This window comes from Nannobrachium achirus (genome assembly GCF_963921795.1).
Source record: "Nannobrachium achirus genome assembly, chromosome: 22".
NCBI classification, from domain to species: Eukaryota; Metazoa; Chordata; class Actinopteri; order Myctophiformes; family Myctophidae; genus Nannobrachium; species Nannobrachium achirus.
Window position 1 is genome coordinate 24,008,864 of NC_137829.1, and position 15,050 is coordinate 24,023,913.

Sequence of the window (15,050 nt, forward strand, 5' to 3'; positions counted from 1 at the left end):
TTAACTTTTAACCAACACATATCACATACAGCACCTTTAAGTGTAATAAAGACACCTAAAATACAGAGGTCAAATCCAGCAAAGTTGTAAAGCACTGTTATACCTTTACGGAGGTTGGCCAGTGGCTCAAGCACGCCCCTCCGGAAGGCCGCCATTGGGTCCTGGACGCAGGAGCGAAGACTGAGCATGCTCTGTAGGTGGGGCTCTTTCAGTAGCAGCTCTCGGTATGCGCTGAGCTGGTGTGCTCTGCACAGCAGGGCAGCAATACTGTGCACAAACTCAGGTACCAGGCATGTGTAGGTGTTATCAGCCTGGCAATAGTGATATGCCACCACCTGGGAGACAAAGGGCAGGGAGAAAATGAAGATTATTTTGTTGAACGTGTACAGCCATAACAACTTAACACTTTAGCCGCCATTTACGCCAAAACGCGTTTTTAGAATTTGCTGCACTTGGCCGCCATATACGCCAAAATGCGTAAATCTGTCTTTTCATTGTTCAATATGCACCCTGCAGTAGTGCAGGATCATCATGTGTGACCGGACAAGAATGCGCTCATGATAATGTTTTATTTCTGCCATCTGTCAGTAATGTACCATGTACTGTACAATCTGGAAAAAAGCTTGGCTGTGGATTATCTCCCTCTGTACAGGATGTCGGTTCTCTATTCTCCTGATCAGAAAATAAACAACAGTCTACTGTTGGGTCATTACACATTAAGCTACAACAAACAACCACATGGCAATTCATTAATGGAGATTAATAGCCCACACTTCATCTACTGTCTGTTGCCAGAAATGACAAAATGTCAGACAAATGATGTCAAAGCACGTTGGACATCAATGAAAATAAACAGTAGCGATGTATACAATTCCAGGGCCATTCATTGAGATGGAAGAGATGCGTCAAGGATGGGTGAGAAACGCTATGTTTGTGGGTCGATGCGGTGAATAGAGAACTCTTCTCCATCTCAATGGCTCTGGGCGCCCCAGTTTCTTTTTAATGGTTATTAGTGTACAAAAACAGAAAGAGTCAAAAGTAGGCAGATCAAAGGCCTGACCCATGACCGATACTTCTGCTGAGAATGGTAATAATACGTACGTACGCACGCGTGCGCGCACACACACACACACACACACACACACACACACACACACACACAAGGTTATTATAGTAAACGAAAACGAACTAAAAAACGAAAACTAGAATGGAAAAACATTTTAGTTAACTGAAATAAAAATAAAAACTAAGCTTTTTAAAAAAACGAAAACTAACTGAAACGGTATTGTGCGTTTACAAAACTAACTAAAATAAACTAAAATTATAGAGAAAATCTCCTTAGTTTTCGTCTTTTGTGGAAATAAAAAAATAAAAACACCAGTTGGTGAGGTCAAAGAGAGAAGTTGTATGTCTCAACATTCCTGCCACTCTCAACAATATGATGTTTTGTTGATTTTCTTTATTAGACAATACTTTTTCCGGAGCTTTTTTAATCTCACCCCTGACAAAAATACCCCATATTACGTAAAAGACTAAAACTAACACTAAAACTAATAAAAACTAAACTAAAACTAAGCATTTTCAAAAAATAAAAACGAAACGGAACTAGCAACCTCACTTTAAAAACGAATTAAAACTAAACTGTAATTGAAAACAAAACCTCAAAACTAATAAAAATAAAAACTAATGGAAAAATCCAAAACTATTATAACCTTGACACACACACACACACACACACACACACACACACACACACACACACACACACACACACACACACACACACACACACACACACACACACACACACACACACACACACACACACACACACACACACACACACACACACACACACATTTTAACCATTTATTTATGTCCACACAAAGGAGATGCATACAAGGACACAAATAGTATAGGTGCAGTAGAGTTACATTTACGAAATCGTGTCATATGTCCTCATGATACAATAGCAAGGCACTTCGTACTCTACGGGTATAAGTAACAGCGTCTCCGCCATATGTGGCGGCTGCCGATTATAGCGGAGACAGAGCAATACTTTGCCAGCCTTTTTGCCTCTTTTTTAGGCATCCCAAGTTGTTGTAACCCTCTAACAACCAGCCTGTGGGTATGTCCTAGGCTGCCAAATATAAAAACAAATAGTCTGCACCTGTACCCCAGTTCTGAGATCGTATGTAGGAGAGGTTGGTATTTAATGACCTTGGTCATGAAAGCTTCCTCTAGGCTAGGGTCAAAGGTGCAGGCCATCTCTAATACAGACACTTCCCTGGACTCTTCATCAACCACAACAACATCTGGTGTATTAGCTGTCAAAGATGCAAAAATGTCCAAGTTATCACAGAGATGAAACATGGATGGAATGACACGGGAATGTTTGTACATTCTCACAGAGGGTGCATGATATTTTGATATGTCCTTTGATATGAGTTCCACTATTCTATCATGGCGTGCTATGTACATCCCTTTGTATGCATACCAGCCATTCAAGATGTGTGACAGTGTTTCAGTGATCTGTTCTGTGGTGTGATGCAAGCAATGAGGAACTTGAGTGCTGGGGAACCAGATGGAAAGATTGAGTCTGGTTGGAAGGACTTGTAATCTGGCTTTAACTGTGAATGTGATAATGTCCTCATTGAGTGCAGTGTTCTTAAGGAATGAGTGTGAGACAGAGTGATCAGCATAGGGAAGACATGCAAGTTTCCCTTGGAGTTTTAGTCCAGTCCAGTGTTGTTGTTGTTGATGCTGGTGTAGATCCATGAGGACCCGTCTGGCACCTGTAGCTGTTAGCAGGTGACTGTGACCAGCATAGGTGGCTGTTGCCCTGACCTGGATGAGAGGGTCAGTTATAATGTCCTCTGAGACCCTCACAGTCCCAGAGTCAGACCTCACCCACTCCACACACACACACACACACACACACACACACACACACACACACACACACACACACACACACACACACACACACACACACACACACACACACACACACACACACACACACACACACACACACACACACACACACACACACACACACACACACACACACAGCTTGACCTTGTCTGGTGGTGACCACTGATAATTCTCAACCTCTGCAAACTCAGTTTCCCTCTGGCCCGTTCGAGCCGGCTTTTATCCACCCTCCACCCACATCACAGAACGGGATGATGATGAACGAGCCGAGCAATTCCTAGCCACCTCAGATAACCTCAACACAGCCCGTGAGTCTCAGACGAAGCTACACAAGCAGCAACTACAGCAGCTGAACAGGTTTCTGCCCAGTTACACGGGCATACGACTTCGAGGGGCCAGGGAGGCAGATGGGGACGACAGAGGAGGGGAATAGGGAGGTGCCCTGGGGACAGGAGACTTTGTTCTAATTACAGTCCAACCTGGAGGAGCTGACACACTTCCCGGGCAGCGGGAGGAGAGGGAGGAGGTGACCAGCATCCTCTACTGTCTGGCTCCTGCCGCTGCTTCAGCCCACCGGTTCTAACTGGATGGTCCCAAAACACCATAGCGTGGAACAGTGGTTCTCTACCTTTTCAGGCAGCGACCCCCCAAAATAATCATATTTGAACTGGGGACCCCCGCTACCCTGACAAGCACTTGGAATTGTAAGGGTTGAGGCATTTAATTTTGTTTGACTCGGTTCTACAGATAAATACATTGCGAGGCGTGGTGGATCTCATTTTTCTTATATGATCTGACAATTTGGCCAATGTCTGACCAGTCTAGTATAGCAGCTATAGACGATGTTTTAGATCTGGCAGTTAAATAGTTAATTGTCACTTCACTGTCACCTGGGGACCCCCTCAAAATCAAGTGGGGACCGGGGACCCGCCTGGGGATCCAGACCACTGACATAGAGGACACGTCTGGCCTCAAAGCTGAATGTTCATTATCAGATGTGTGTAAAAGCCCTTCTCACAGGCGGATAGATGTGCAGACAGTGATGGGTTGTAGTGGTTTAAAACTTCTAGGTGGTGATTTAGGCCCTGACAACTGTGAGGTGCATGCATTTCCCAGCAGGCATGCAGAATTCAGCATAACACTGGATAGCCAGACCATCAGCTACTCCCCCCCCCCTGCTCCTTTGTGATTGCCCTACTGGCATAATGAGCTTTGCATCCAATTGTGTCAAACATTTGTCTCAAATACAAAAGATACACTGGCCCTCATTCATCAAACTTGGGTAGCCCAAAGAATGGGCATACGCTGATCTCAACACAACTTTTGGCATTTATGAACCTGTAGTCAACTTGACGTGAGTGCAGCGCAGCCACTGTTCAAATCTCACGCCAGGGCCTCAGCTCGTGTAAGCAACTGTTTTCCATCGTAGACCTGCAGTGCAGCATAGTTTGACAATCTGACAGCCATCTGAACAAATGCAGCAGCCACTATAAACTTAAAATGATGTAACCTAACACCCAACATAATCCTGCGTAGGCCTATCCCTAACATAAACAGGTAGTTGCAATTATGAGATTTACAGGTGACAGAACTACAAGCATTAAAAACTAAGTAATCCAACTAATCCATCATATTAGGTTGGAAGCTTAATCAGACACCCATTTAAACGGGAGTTTAAAGCATTAACAGTCACTCATTCATATATTTCGATATCTGGTTCTATTAACACATCTGGTGCCAACCCGAGTTTCCCGAGTTTGAAAAGGTACCACCCCTGTGCCAACCCCGAGTTTCCCGAGTTTGGGCCGTTTTTGAAGAAAAAAAAATATTTTGTTTTTCAATATTTTTTTTCAAAAATGTTTTTTGGACCCCCAGAAATGTATTAGGCATGATCGCGATCGCGAAATTGCATGTTTAACCCCCATACCAACCCATTCTTTCAAACATGGCAGCCATGTTTGTTTACATCTGAAGAAAACATAATGGCTGATAAATCATGAATGCCTGAACGGATTTCCAAGCAGATTTTTTTGTTTGAAAGCTGTGAACAGTGTGCACACACGTGGTGCATCATCTAGGCATGGGCGTGCACGATCCGCGCACTATAAATTACATGGAAGTCTATGGAGACCATGGCATCGCGGGACATTGAAGAGAAAAAATCATTGCAACATAAGTGTTAAGACCTACAGTAGGCTATAAGTGTGCACGCTCACGAGAGGATTTTTCATTATGCATCTGATGCGGACATTGTCTCCAGCCCTGGGGGCATGTCTGGCAAGTTGGCTAAACATATACTGTATAATATTGCATATTTAGTCAAACTAGAGGTTTGGGCCACTATGCATCCCTCACACCTACAGTACGTCGCTGATCTGAGCAATATGTCTGATTATAGGGCTTTGTCAGAGTACCCGTTGTACCCATCTGTCTGTGTCCCCTTTGTGTTATATTGTATGGAGATATCTGTTTCTGAATTGGCCTTGAAATAACACTTTCACAATGAAGATGGTAGGATGCAAAATGTCTACTACAAAATGGCAACAGATGTGGGGCTGTGACATCATGCAGCGTGATGGATTAAATTAGGTTTTTGCATGTGTATATACAGTACAGTTCGTAGCCTCTCAGGAGAGAGATATCAGAGAGACACTGCAGTGAAAGGCTACTTCCAGGCAACGACCCATATGCAGACCACTACCTCATCAATGAGCCATGCTGTAAGTATTCGGTGAAAGACACCTTACGGAATAAATACGGAATAAATTCTGCAGTGCAACTGCAGTACAGCCCTTCCTCGCCTGCTGTGCTTGCAATGAAGTTGCCATTGAGAAAACAATGCCTAAGAACCTGGCTCCGCAATATCAATGAGATATTGAACTTGCAATAAACCATAACATTTAAGTGCTTCACTGCCCCGGTTATGAGGGCAATTTCGAATCATCCATTTGTAAAAAATGAAGCACCTCCTTTTTCATTTGACAGAAGCTGCTCTGTGCATCAGAATTCACACATCACAGGAACACAGCTCCTAAGAGAGGCCCTGTTGGAAGCAGTTTACAGAATAATTGGCTTTAGGGATGCGGCTTGGGTTTCAGAAATGTTTGGATGTGCTTCAGTGGCATAAAGCGAGCTGTCTGGCACATGATCTTCTGTACAGAAGCCCCAATGGCAGAGTCTGGCCGTAGTCATCTCATGCACCATTTCACTGTTTAAGGGCAGATCCGTAGTAGGGGCAAGACCATAAGCATTATGAAGATGGGTGGCTGTGGCATCCCGTGGCATAGGGGTGGAGTACCCGCCCACCACGGTTGGAGACTAGGGTTCCTTGCTTTCTGTCACAGGCAATTGGATCTGTAGTTGCGGTCCCAGTTCCATAGCACGGACGGATGGCAATGCGGGTATGGATGGATTACTAATGACTAGTTGGAAGAAAACTGTAAAACAGCTGAAGATGTGTATACAGTCTGGATGAAAATCTGGAAACGTCAGGAACCAGCAATATTTCATTTAAAATTAATAGGATGCCCAGAAACATCCAACTCACTATACACAAGGTTTATTAACTAGTCCAGTGGTTCTCAAAGTGGATTTCAGGGACTCTCTTGTTCATTTGGTTTCATTTGTACACTGTCAAAGTTAAGGGGAGAACTTCTCATTTCTAGTCTAGATCTACTGACTAGTCATGTCTTAGAGCTCCAGTGGCTCAGGAGCCAATGTCTGGGAGACGGAGGGTTGTCTGACTCCTCCTAGCAGCTTGTCGAATTGTCCTTGAGCAAGACACTAAACTCCTGACTGCTCCTGATGAGCAGCCTCCGCTGTCGGTATGTAACTGCATCCTGTATGCTACAAAAAGTATTATATAAATGCAGTCAATTGTTTGCCATTTAGAAGCACCATGCCAAAGCCACACAAGGATATCACATGAATGCAATTTTGAACACCGGCTTTGAAAGCCCAGTGTTGCTGAAGTTCTATAATTACAGAATTTCACGTAATCTCTATTCAGTTATCAGGAGGTTATTAAATGGGCCCAAAAGTTTCAGCTATTGTTATCTTGTTTTGTTTGGTAAAGCGACTTTGGATACCATAAAAGTGCTACAGTATATAAGTCTGATGTTAGAAAGAAGAAGAAGAGGAAGAAAAGGTATATAGCTATTGTATGTTAATCAGGCAGCAAGCTAAGCACAGTGAGCTGAGCAGCACAAGAGAATAGATATAAACAAGATGCTGCAGTGAATGGCAGATGGTTATTCAAAATGCCACAGCAAGGGAACTTCATGGTATACAAACAATAAAACGCTAAATACGATGCCAGTGAAGTTGTACTGATGTGAAAATAAGACTGCAGGGTACCGCAATGGCAATTTCAACCGCAACACACCCAAGATGGAGCACTGCTGTGCTGATAATAAAACAGGTATGGTGTGAAATTTGTTCACATACTGTAGCTGGATATGTACTGACATTTAATCACACTGTGTTTGATGACCAGTATTGTTTTCTTTACTGTACATCCGTGTTTTCTGTGGTGCCGTTTGTCGCATGAAATAGCTGAAATGGCTGTAGATGTAGATCTGCTATTTTTGAAAATCTTTGAAATTATTCACTTATAGAAAATATATTTTGCTTATTAATGACATGTCCAGGGTTAAAGTTATTATTAATGATTAATGATAAAGAACAATTAAAAAGTGATTGCGCAGGTGTAAAGCCTAAAATCACAGCAAACGAGCAGCCGACCAGGGGTGTTCTAAGCCGAGAGGAACGGTGTGTAACTCCAGGCCGTTCTGACCATACTGTTAGGGTTCCCTTGGCAACACTGACAAGTAGACTAGGGAGTCTGTCTGGTCTACACAATGTGATTTGCCTCTCTGTGAATGAACAAGACGTGCTAAAGAGCTACTGTAGGTGAGGATGTCATCATTACCACTCCCTTCACGTTATACTCTGCGGCTCAGGCAGCAGCATTTGGTATTTTCTGTTTAACTAAGCACACCGCTACACAAATCAAACCCCATGATATGAAAGTCTCTTAAACAAAGACCGATGGGGGGGGATTGTCTTTCATAAACTCAGCAGATCCCCGTGGAATGTCTATAATTCACAGGCTTCATAACGAAACGAAAATGAATATAAACAAACATAAATCAAGCGAGTGTGGCTCATGTCACGTCTCTGCAATGCATCTCATACATACTAAAAGCAACGCTGTACAACATGAAGGCTGACAACACCAGGGACAATATCACTCACAAGTCAACGGGGAGGAGATGAAGGACAGGAGAAATGGTGTGGAAGAAATAAAGGACCTCGTCTCCCCAGGAGATGTTGAACGTAAAGTGGACAACACACCACTCAAATCTACATCTGATCGACTCCCACAAAAACACCTCGAAATATCTTGTATTTTATCGGACATGGGGAATTATACAGATTTGTCATAAAACTAGTTGATGCACAAAGGCTTTAAAGTGACGCTGCACCTTGTGTTGTATGGGCATTTTCAATTATAATAAAGACAATAGACAATCACAATAAACGCATAATGACACAAGATAAAAAATACAATTTAAAGGACAAAAATCAACAACAAAAAACTGATTATATATGTTTCTGTCAGGAATTCCAAATGTCCTACCATACAGTCCACATATCACAAGGCATATCAGTCCAATCTGTACATAGTATACAGGCTTGTAAGTCCTCAAGTTACTCTACTGACCCCAGTGTCCTTTCCAAATCAGTGCTTTCTAAATAGCTAATAAAGGGACCCTCTCATAAAGGGAATAACTCTATTATGTTTTCCCTTTATAGGGTAAGTGATCTTTTCCAAAGACAAACAGACAGCTCTTTTAACCATTACCAATATTTGATATATGATGAGAAGATTTGATGAGAAGGAAAAAAAGGAGTCATGGGCCAAGGATAGAGCCCTGGGGGGCCGCAGTCAACAAAGTATATAGCTGGGCAGTGGTTGTCAAAGTGAGGTCCGGGGCCCCCCAAGGGGTCCGTCCATGAGGGGGTTCCAGCTGCTTCCCAGCTAAATGAGTACCGTAATATAGCATCAAAATCACTTTAACCACTTCTACTCTATTTTATACTTCAGCTATTTGAAAAGAACCAAGCTCAGCTTGTAGATCTGCCCTTTCCCCAAAATCTTTTCTCTCTTGAAAATATTTAAATATTTTTTGAAACATTTTAACCACACAAATCTAGTATGAGGGTCTCTGGCACAAAATCTTTTCGGTTGGGGGTCCACGGCCAAATACATATTCATTTGGGGGTCCTTGACATGAAATAGTTTTGAGGACCACTGCCATGTAGGGTTTAACTCTCAAATACCTGGAACGCGCCCGAGTCATGTTAGATTTGAACCACTTTAACCATTGTTTTATGCTTTAACTATTGAAAAATAGCAGATATACAAGCTCACAGCGCGGCACAGAGTGCCGCGCTGCGAGCTTGTAGATCTGCTATTTTTTTTTTAATCGTGAAAATGTGTGCAAGTCTTTGAATATCTTTGACCCGATCTTTGACCCGACTTCTAAGTCCTTCCTCTAAATCAGCTGTTCTCAAACTTTTTCATGTCAAGGACCCCCAAAATTACAGGTATTTGGCCGCAGACCCCCATCTCAAAATATGTTGTAACAGGGACCCCCCAGAGGCAGAGATTTGAGTTACAAAGGTTTGCTTTGAAAAATATATATTGAAAAATTTGCACACATTTTCACGATTTTTCAAAAATAGCAGATCTACAAGCTCGCAGCGCGGCACTCGGTGCCGCGCTGTGAGCTTGTATATCTGCTATTTTTCAATAGTTAAAGCAGTCAATAATCCTAGGCCTAAATAAATGGGTTAATAATGGTTGTTCTACCTTGGCCGCCAGGCGCTTGACGGCTTCCTCCCTACGCCTCTGGATCTCAGGGGTCCCGGGACAGCTGTTGCTGTTCCTCAGGGTATTAGTGGCACTGGGTGGTGGAGTGGGCTGTGGAGGCTGGCTAAGAGGGAGCTCTGCGTTTGGTTCTCCTCCACCTTGCAAACATACAGAAAACAATGAGTCATGTGCAGTTTGTGCACAAAACACCAAAACGTATAATATATGAGGAGGCCATAATGACTACAGGATTATACCATGGCCACAAAAATGTCTTGTGATCTGATTAGCCGGTGGGTGTCTTTTAATATCACATACCGGATTCTTCAAATATACAAAAAATTATCATAAACTGTAAGTACCGGTAACCATAACTACAATAATAAACTGCAGTTGCAGTTTGTTGGCCAAGTAAAGTGATTACCAAGACAATGTTTTCTGAATTTCTCAATTATAAAACTAAATAAATATGATCATTTTTTACAAATTTCGGTGTGAAAATGCACAAGGTGTCCTAATTTTGGAAAATAATACATTCTTCATCTTTACCTCGTTGGTTATTTTCCGGCATTGGCTCATTTCCTTGCACATTACCGCTTAATATTAATTATCAGTGTGACAATTGTAAATTTAAAGGAATATAATAGAAAGGAATATAAAATGCATCTCCATTTTTCCAACTTGTAGTCATGACTTAATCTCATGCAATAGCTCAATCAATCACAACAGTTTTCCAATACAGACTGATTTAATATTTATAAATGCAAATATATGATATTTGACTGCTAAAATCTGCTTACATGGAGTATTGTTGCTCCAGCTCAACTCAAGTGAATATTTCAGATGGATATGACCTCATTTTAAATGACGCAACAATCAAATCTGATTTATATAACTTACTGACAGCTTATATTTTTACTCATTTTACTGTACACTTATGTTGCTCATGAATCACTGAATTGAGGACAACGCAGATTAGCCCACATAGGTCGAGGACAGATTAACAGTTCCTACAGCGCTTTGACAGGCATTTGACAAAGACATCTGCAGTATGTCAAACTTGCAACAATAAACTCATACGGTATATTAAGGTATTGCATTACAAAAGACAAACGAGTCACTGGGTCATAATCAGCATTGATATATAAAGTATTACTTTTGGGGGAGGCACTCGGACTGTTGGAGGCAATCTGGCGCATGCGGCCACCGTGGCAACTGAGCGCCACTAGCCGGGAAATGATGGCTGTTTTGCCGTAGCCCACACTGCCCACCACGATGGCACCGCGGTTGTCTGCAGACTCGCTGGCCTTCAGGACGTCTTCCAGTTGCTGAAAGAGCCAATCGCGGCCCACGAACACAGAGTCTGTGGTGATGCTGGGAACCTCGAACAACAGAGGCTTGAGCATGATGTCCACAGGCTTGTAGGGTGCAAAGCGGGCTGGAGGAGTAGAGAAAGGATAGGAAACAAGTCACTTATAGAAGGCATGTACTGCATGTTGCATCATTACTTTCCAATGTTGGATTACTAGAACCTGGACAGTTTAATATTCACACAGGCAAATCATTATTTATAAAGAAGAAAAAAAAACACCTCAGCGTGCTGTTGGAATTAATCGATGCCCACCTATCATGTGTTTAAATCTCTGCCACCTCGGGAAGGAGGGGGCTTCAACAAAATGATGATGCAATAAATCTGACATTCTACATTTCTCAGGGTGGAAAAGCTGAGGCCGAGTGTCGACTACTGATAGCCACACTGGCTCTCGTCTTGCCTACCCCGCATTAATTTCTCTCCGATCATTTCTTAATTTATATATTTTACACAGTGAAATCCTCTTAATTTATCCATTTGTAAACTCTGAGAGTGTGTATTACTTTCAGAATGAACACCAAGGATTTTATTGTGTACCACTGTCCACTTGCCATGGTCATGTATTTTAGGAAGGTGCATGCATGGGCGTCACTTTGGGTGGAAAAGTACAGGAGACATTTTCTTGTATTATGCTTTGTTGTTGAAATAATGAATCAATTTCCTGGAGCAGAGTGGTGCTTTGTTGTCCTTGCCTGAATGCATCAGTCAGCACACACTTAATTTGATGTCAACAAGAAACATGATTTGCGCTGTCCGCCGCCCACCTGTTCAGACCATGTCAAACAGTGTATAGCGACGCCCTAGTCTTTGTGCTATTTTTGACGGAGGTGCACCCAAAGAGTCGACCTGTCCAAAAATCACACAAAATGTGCTTCACTTCACTGTACATGTTGTGCTTGTCTGTTCCACTTTGATATGGATGCCTCAAGCTGGAAAACATATTTTACTATATTTTATGTGTTCTAAGCCACACGTGGTAATGGTTAAAAGATTGATTCCAACAAAACTGCCATGAATCATGACACACAGAGCATACTGAGGGCATAACATCACTCTTTATAAACCCAATCCTGCTCATAGATGTTCCAATACTCTTAAGCAATACTGTATAGTAAGTAAGTAAGCCTTGGCGAGCCATGCAGCCTACTGTATCTCCTGTTTCTCACAGTAGTTACATTCGGGGACAGGGCCTTTTGACATACCGTAGAATGTTAATTACCACATAATAATTCATCTTTTATTGAGGTTTACTTGGGATTTACTTTATGCTGAGAGGATTCCTTTCTATGTTAGTCACATCTATAAATATCATTTTCTCAAAAGGTAGAAAAATATATTTCTTGTAGAATGACAAAACAGACGACACAAAGAGCGCTATGAAGTGACACTATTCCCTAGATCAGCACTTTTGTTCAAACACTGATTCAGCACTCCTGTGGATCTGTCTTAGTGGATGCAAAAGACATAATTGTCCAGCTACAATATCATATCAGATAGACAGGTCTTTATGACCGGAAAAATGACACCGGTGACCGGTCCACTGCTGAATGAATATTGCTGCCGTCAGGCAGAAACCTCTCAACTCCTACCTCTTAATTCCCCCCCTACTTCATACAACAGCGTAACACAAAAGTTGCAAAAATAGCTGATCTACCAAGTACCAACTCCACACGTTTTGAGCTAGATCCGCTGTTTTTGCAATTTTTGAATTTGAATCCTGAAAAGTAACTATTTAAAATGGAGGCATTTAGCAGACAGTACATGCGAGGTAATACAACAAATGCATAGACATAGTAATCTAGGATCATAGGTAAACCAAGAACCTACTATCAGTTTTGGAAATATGAGGTTTCCACCCGACAGCAACGTATTAATCCCAAGTTAATCAACTGGGGTTGAATTATACCACAACCCGTTAAAATAAGGTTAAATAGAACATTAACATTCTGAGCGCTAATTCAACTCTGAGTGTAAGATGCTCAGGATTTTACAGTCTACCAATACCACAAAAAAAGAGTGGGTTAGGCACCTCTTTGCAGCTGTTCAACTTCAATGTGTGTGACTGTATCTAAACTCTGAGAACAGACCAACCCTTGGCTTATACAGTAAAAGGTACCGTTGTTAAAGAAGGTCAGACAAATAGAAAATACCTTTTCATTGGAGATATCATGACAAATACCAGGTATCCATAAATTGAAAGATTTCATGCAAAGTTTGTCAAAATGTTTCCAGTACAAAACTGCCTACATTGTTAGGCAGTAGAGGCTAGCAGAGGGAGCTCTCGCCCACACTCCCTCTTCTGTAGCAATGTAGAAAACCGCGCTACACTTGAGATCAACACTGCAGACTATAGACGGTCTCCAGTGTCTAGCCTCAGTTGACTTGCTGATCAGTACATTATCCAGCATCCAGCTTCTGTCTATCCAAAGGCGGCAGCAGAGGTGTGTAGCAAGACCTCTGCATATATACAGCACAAAAACCACAGTCTGGTAGGCCATGCATAAATTGTGAACTTGAACATGGACAACAGCAGTGCTCGATCCATCCTCAGGGATGTGAAAACTGAACCACTGATGTACTTGCTAACAGCGCTGTGCTGATGGGGGATTTAGAAGAGGGTCAAAGAGTTACAGAGTATCTAATGGTGTGATATTAAATTATTCATGTTCTAATCAAATATTAACTGTGGGATTTATCGCCGTGAATAAAAGGGTAAACAAGGACAACCAAAAGCTCATATTTATATTTGAACTCTCAACCAATTAATGTTTAATATTTCAAATTAAAACGTTAACTATTTGTATTTGTATCACCCAGTCACCCTTTTACTTCAGGTGCACTTTGTAGTTTGTGCACAATTGTTGTTGTGTCAAAATGTTGTTACCTTTGGAGTCCTGAGGTGGCCGTCCTCCTGTGTTGTGCCAGGGTAGGCGAATGGACGTCCGCAGGGGTGTGTTGCGCTGTTCATCAAGAAAGCTCAGGTCTTCTAGCTTGGTGGAACTGGTGGCTGCAGACAGAAAGGGAGAGAGATGACCAGAGGGAGTTAAAGTCAGACAGGGAAGTATTAGATGCATTTTTGGCTAGAACAAACTTCTGTTAAGTGAACGATGGAAGCCAGACAGAACCAGATTGGATGTGGCATTTGCCATCACTGAAGTGAGGAGAGTGGATGAGAGCTGGAGCGGGTTGACCTGGCATTTGTAGTTCCCTGGAGGTGGAACTCTGTGTGCAGGTATGAGTAGGGCAGATAGGAGAACAGCATCTCTCCCTCCCAAAAAACACAAACTCTACTGATCCAAGCTGACAGCTAGGCAGAGTATGGCAGTGAGAGGTCTGTCCCCGTGGACACTACTATGGCTGAACAACCAAAACAACTGATACAACAACAACAGAGAGGCTCTTGGACTGCTGGAGGTTTCAGAAAGATCACATTTTATACACACCTAGACACATGCATAATAATACACCCATTTCCCCACAACCTGCATGCACGTGTGTGCGTTACATACTGTACAAAAAGAATCACACCCAGTCTGAAGTGAGCCGTGCTATTTAAGTTAATTTCATTATGTCCATTTCTGGAGTGAACCCCCCGTTTAACCCATTAAAACCCCAAAAAGTTAATTAGTGAATAACATTGTACTTGTAAATGTTTGTAAATCAAGGTATCAAATGACCTTACTGTTAATACTGTATGTCTATTTCTATTATGTTTGCTTCCAACGGCTTTCTCAAAGTTCCTCAAAATTGCAGCTCTCTATTTTGCAGTAAAACTTCTCAATTAGACTACAAGAACACGATGATCCAGTGATCACAAAGCAATCTGGCTTCAAGGGATGTTAACAATTAATCTAAAATCGATTA

The 15,050-nt window shown here is 42.1% G+C and overlaps 1 protein-coding gene across 5 annotated transcripts in view; it reads right to left on the minus strand.

Moving 5' to 3' along the window:
* The window catches only part of tanc1b (tetratricopeptide repeat, ankyrin repeat and coiled-coil containing 1b), a gene marked incomplete at its 3' end in the record, with an annotated part of 136,731 nt that overhangs the window by 31,311 nt on the left and 90,370 nt on the right, over positions 1-15,050 (minus strand). For all 5 annotated transcript variants that reach the window (XM_080752539.1, XM_080752537.1, XM_080752538.1 and 2 more), the window contains exons 8-11: positions 14,071-14,193; positions 10,971-11,252; positions 9,815-9,972; positions 104-335 (exon numbers count right to left, since the gene is read on the minus strand). In XM_080752539.1, coding sequence (XP_080608665.1) covers positions 104-335; positions 9,815-9,972; positions 10,971-11,252; positions 14,071-14,193 — 795 coding nt within the window. The remainder of the gene's footprint in view (positions 1-103; positions 336-9,814; positions 9,973-10,970; positions 11,253-14,070; positions 14,194-15,050) is intronic.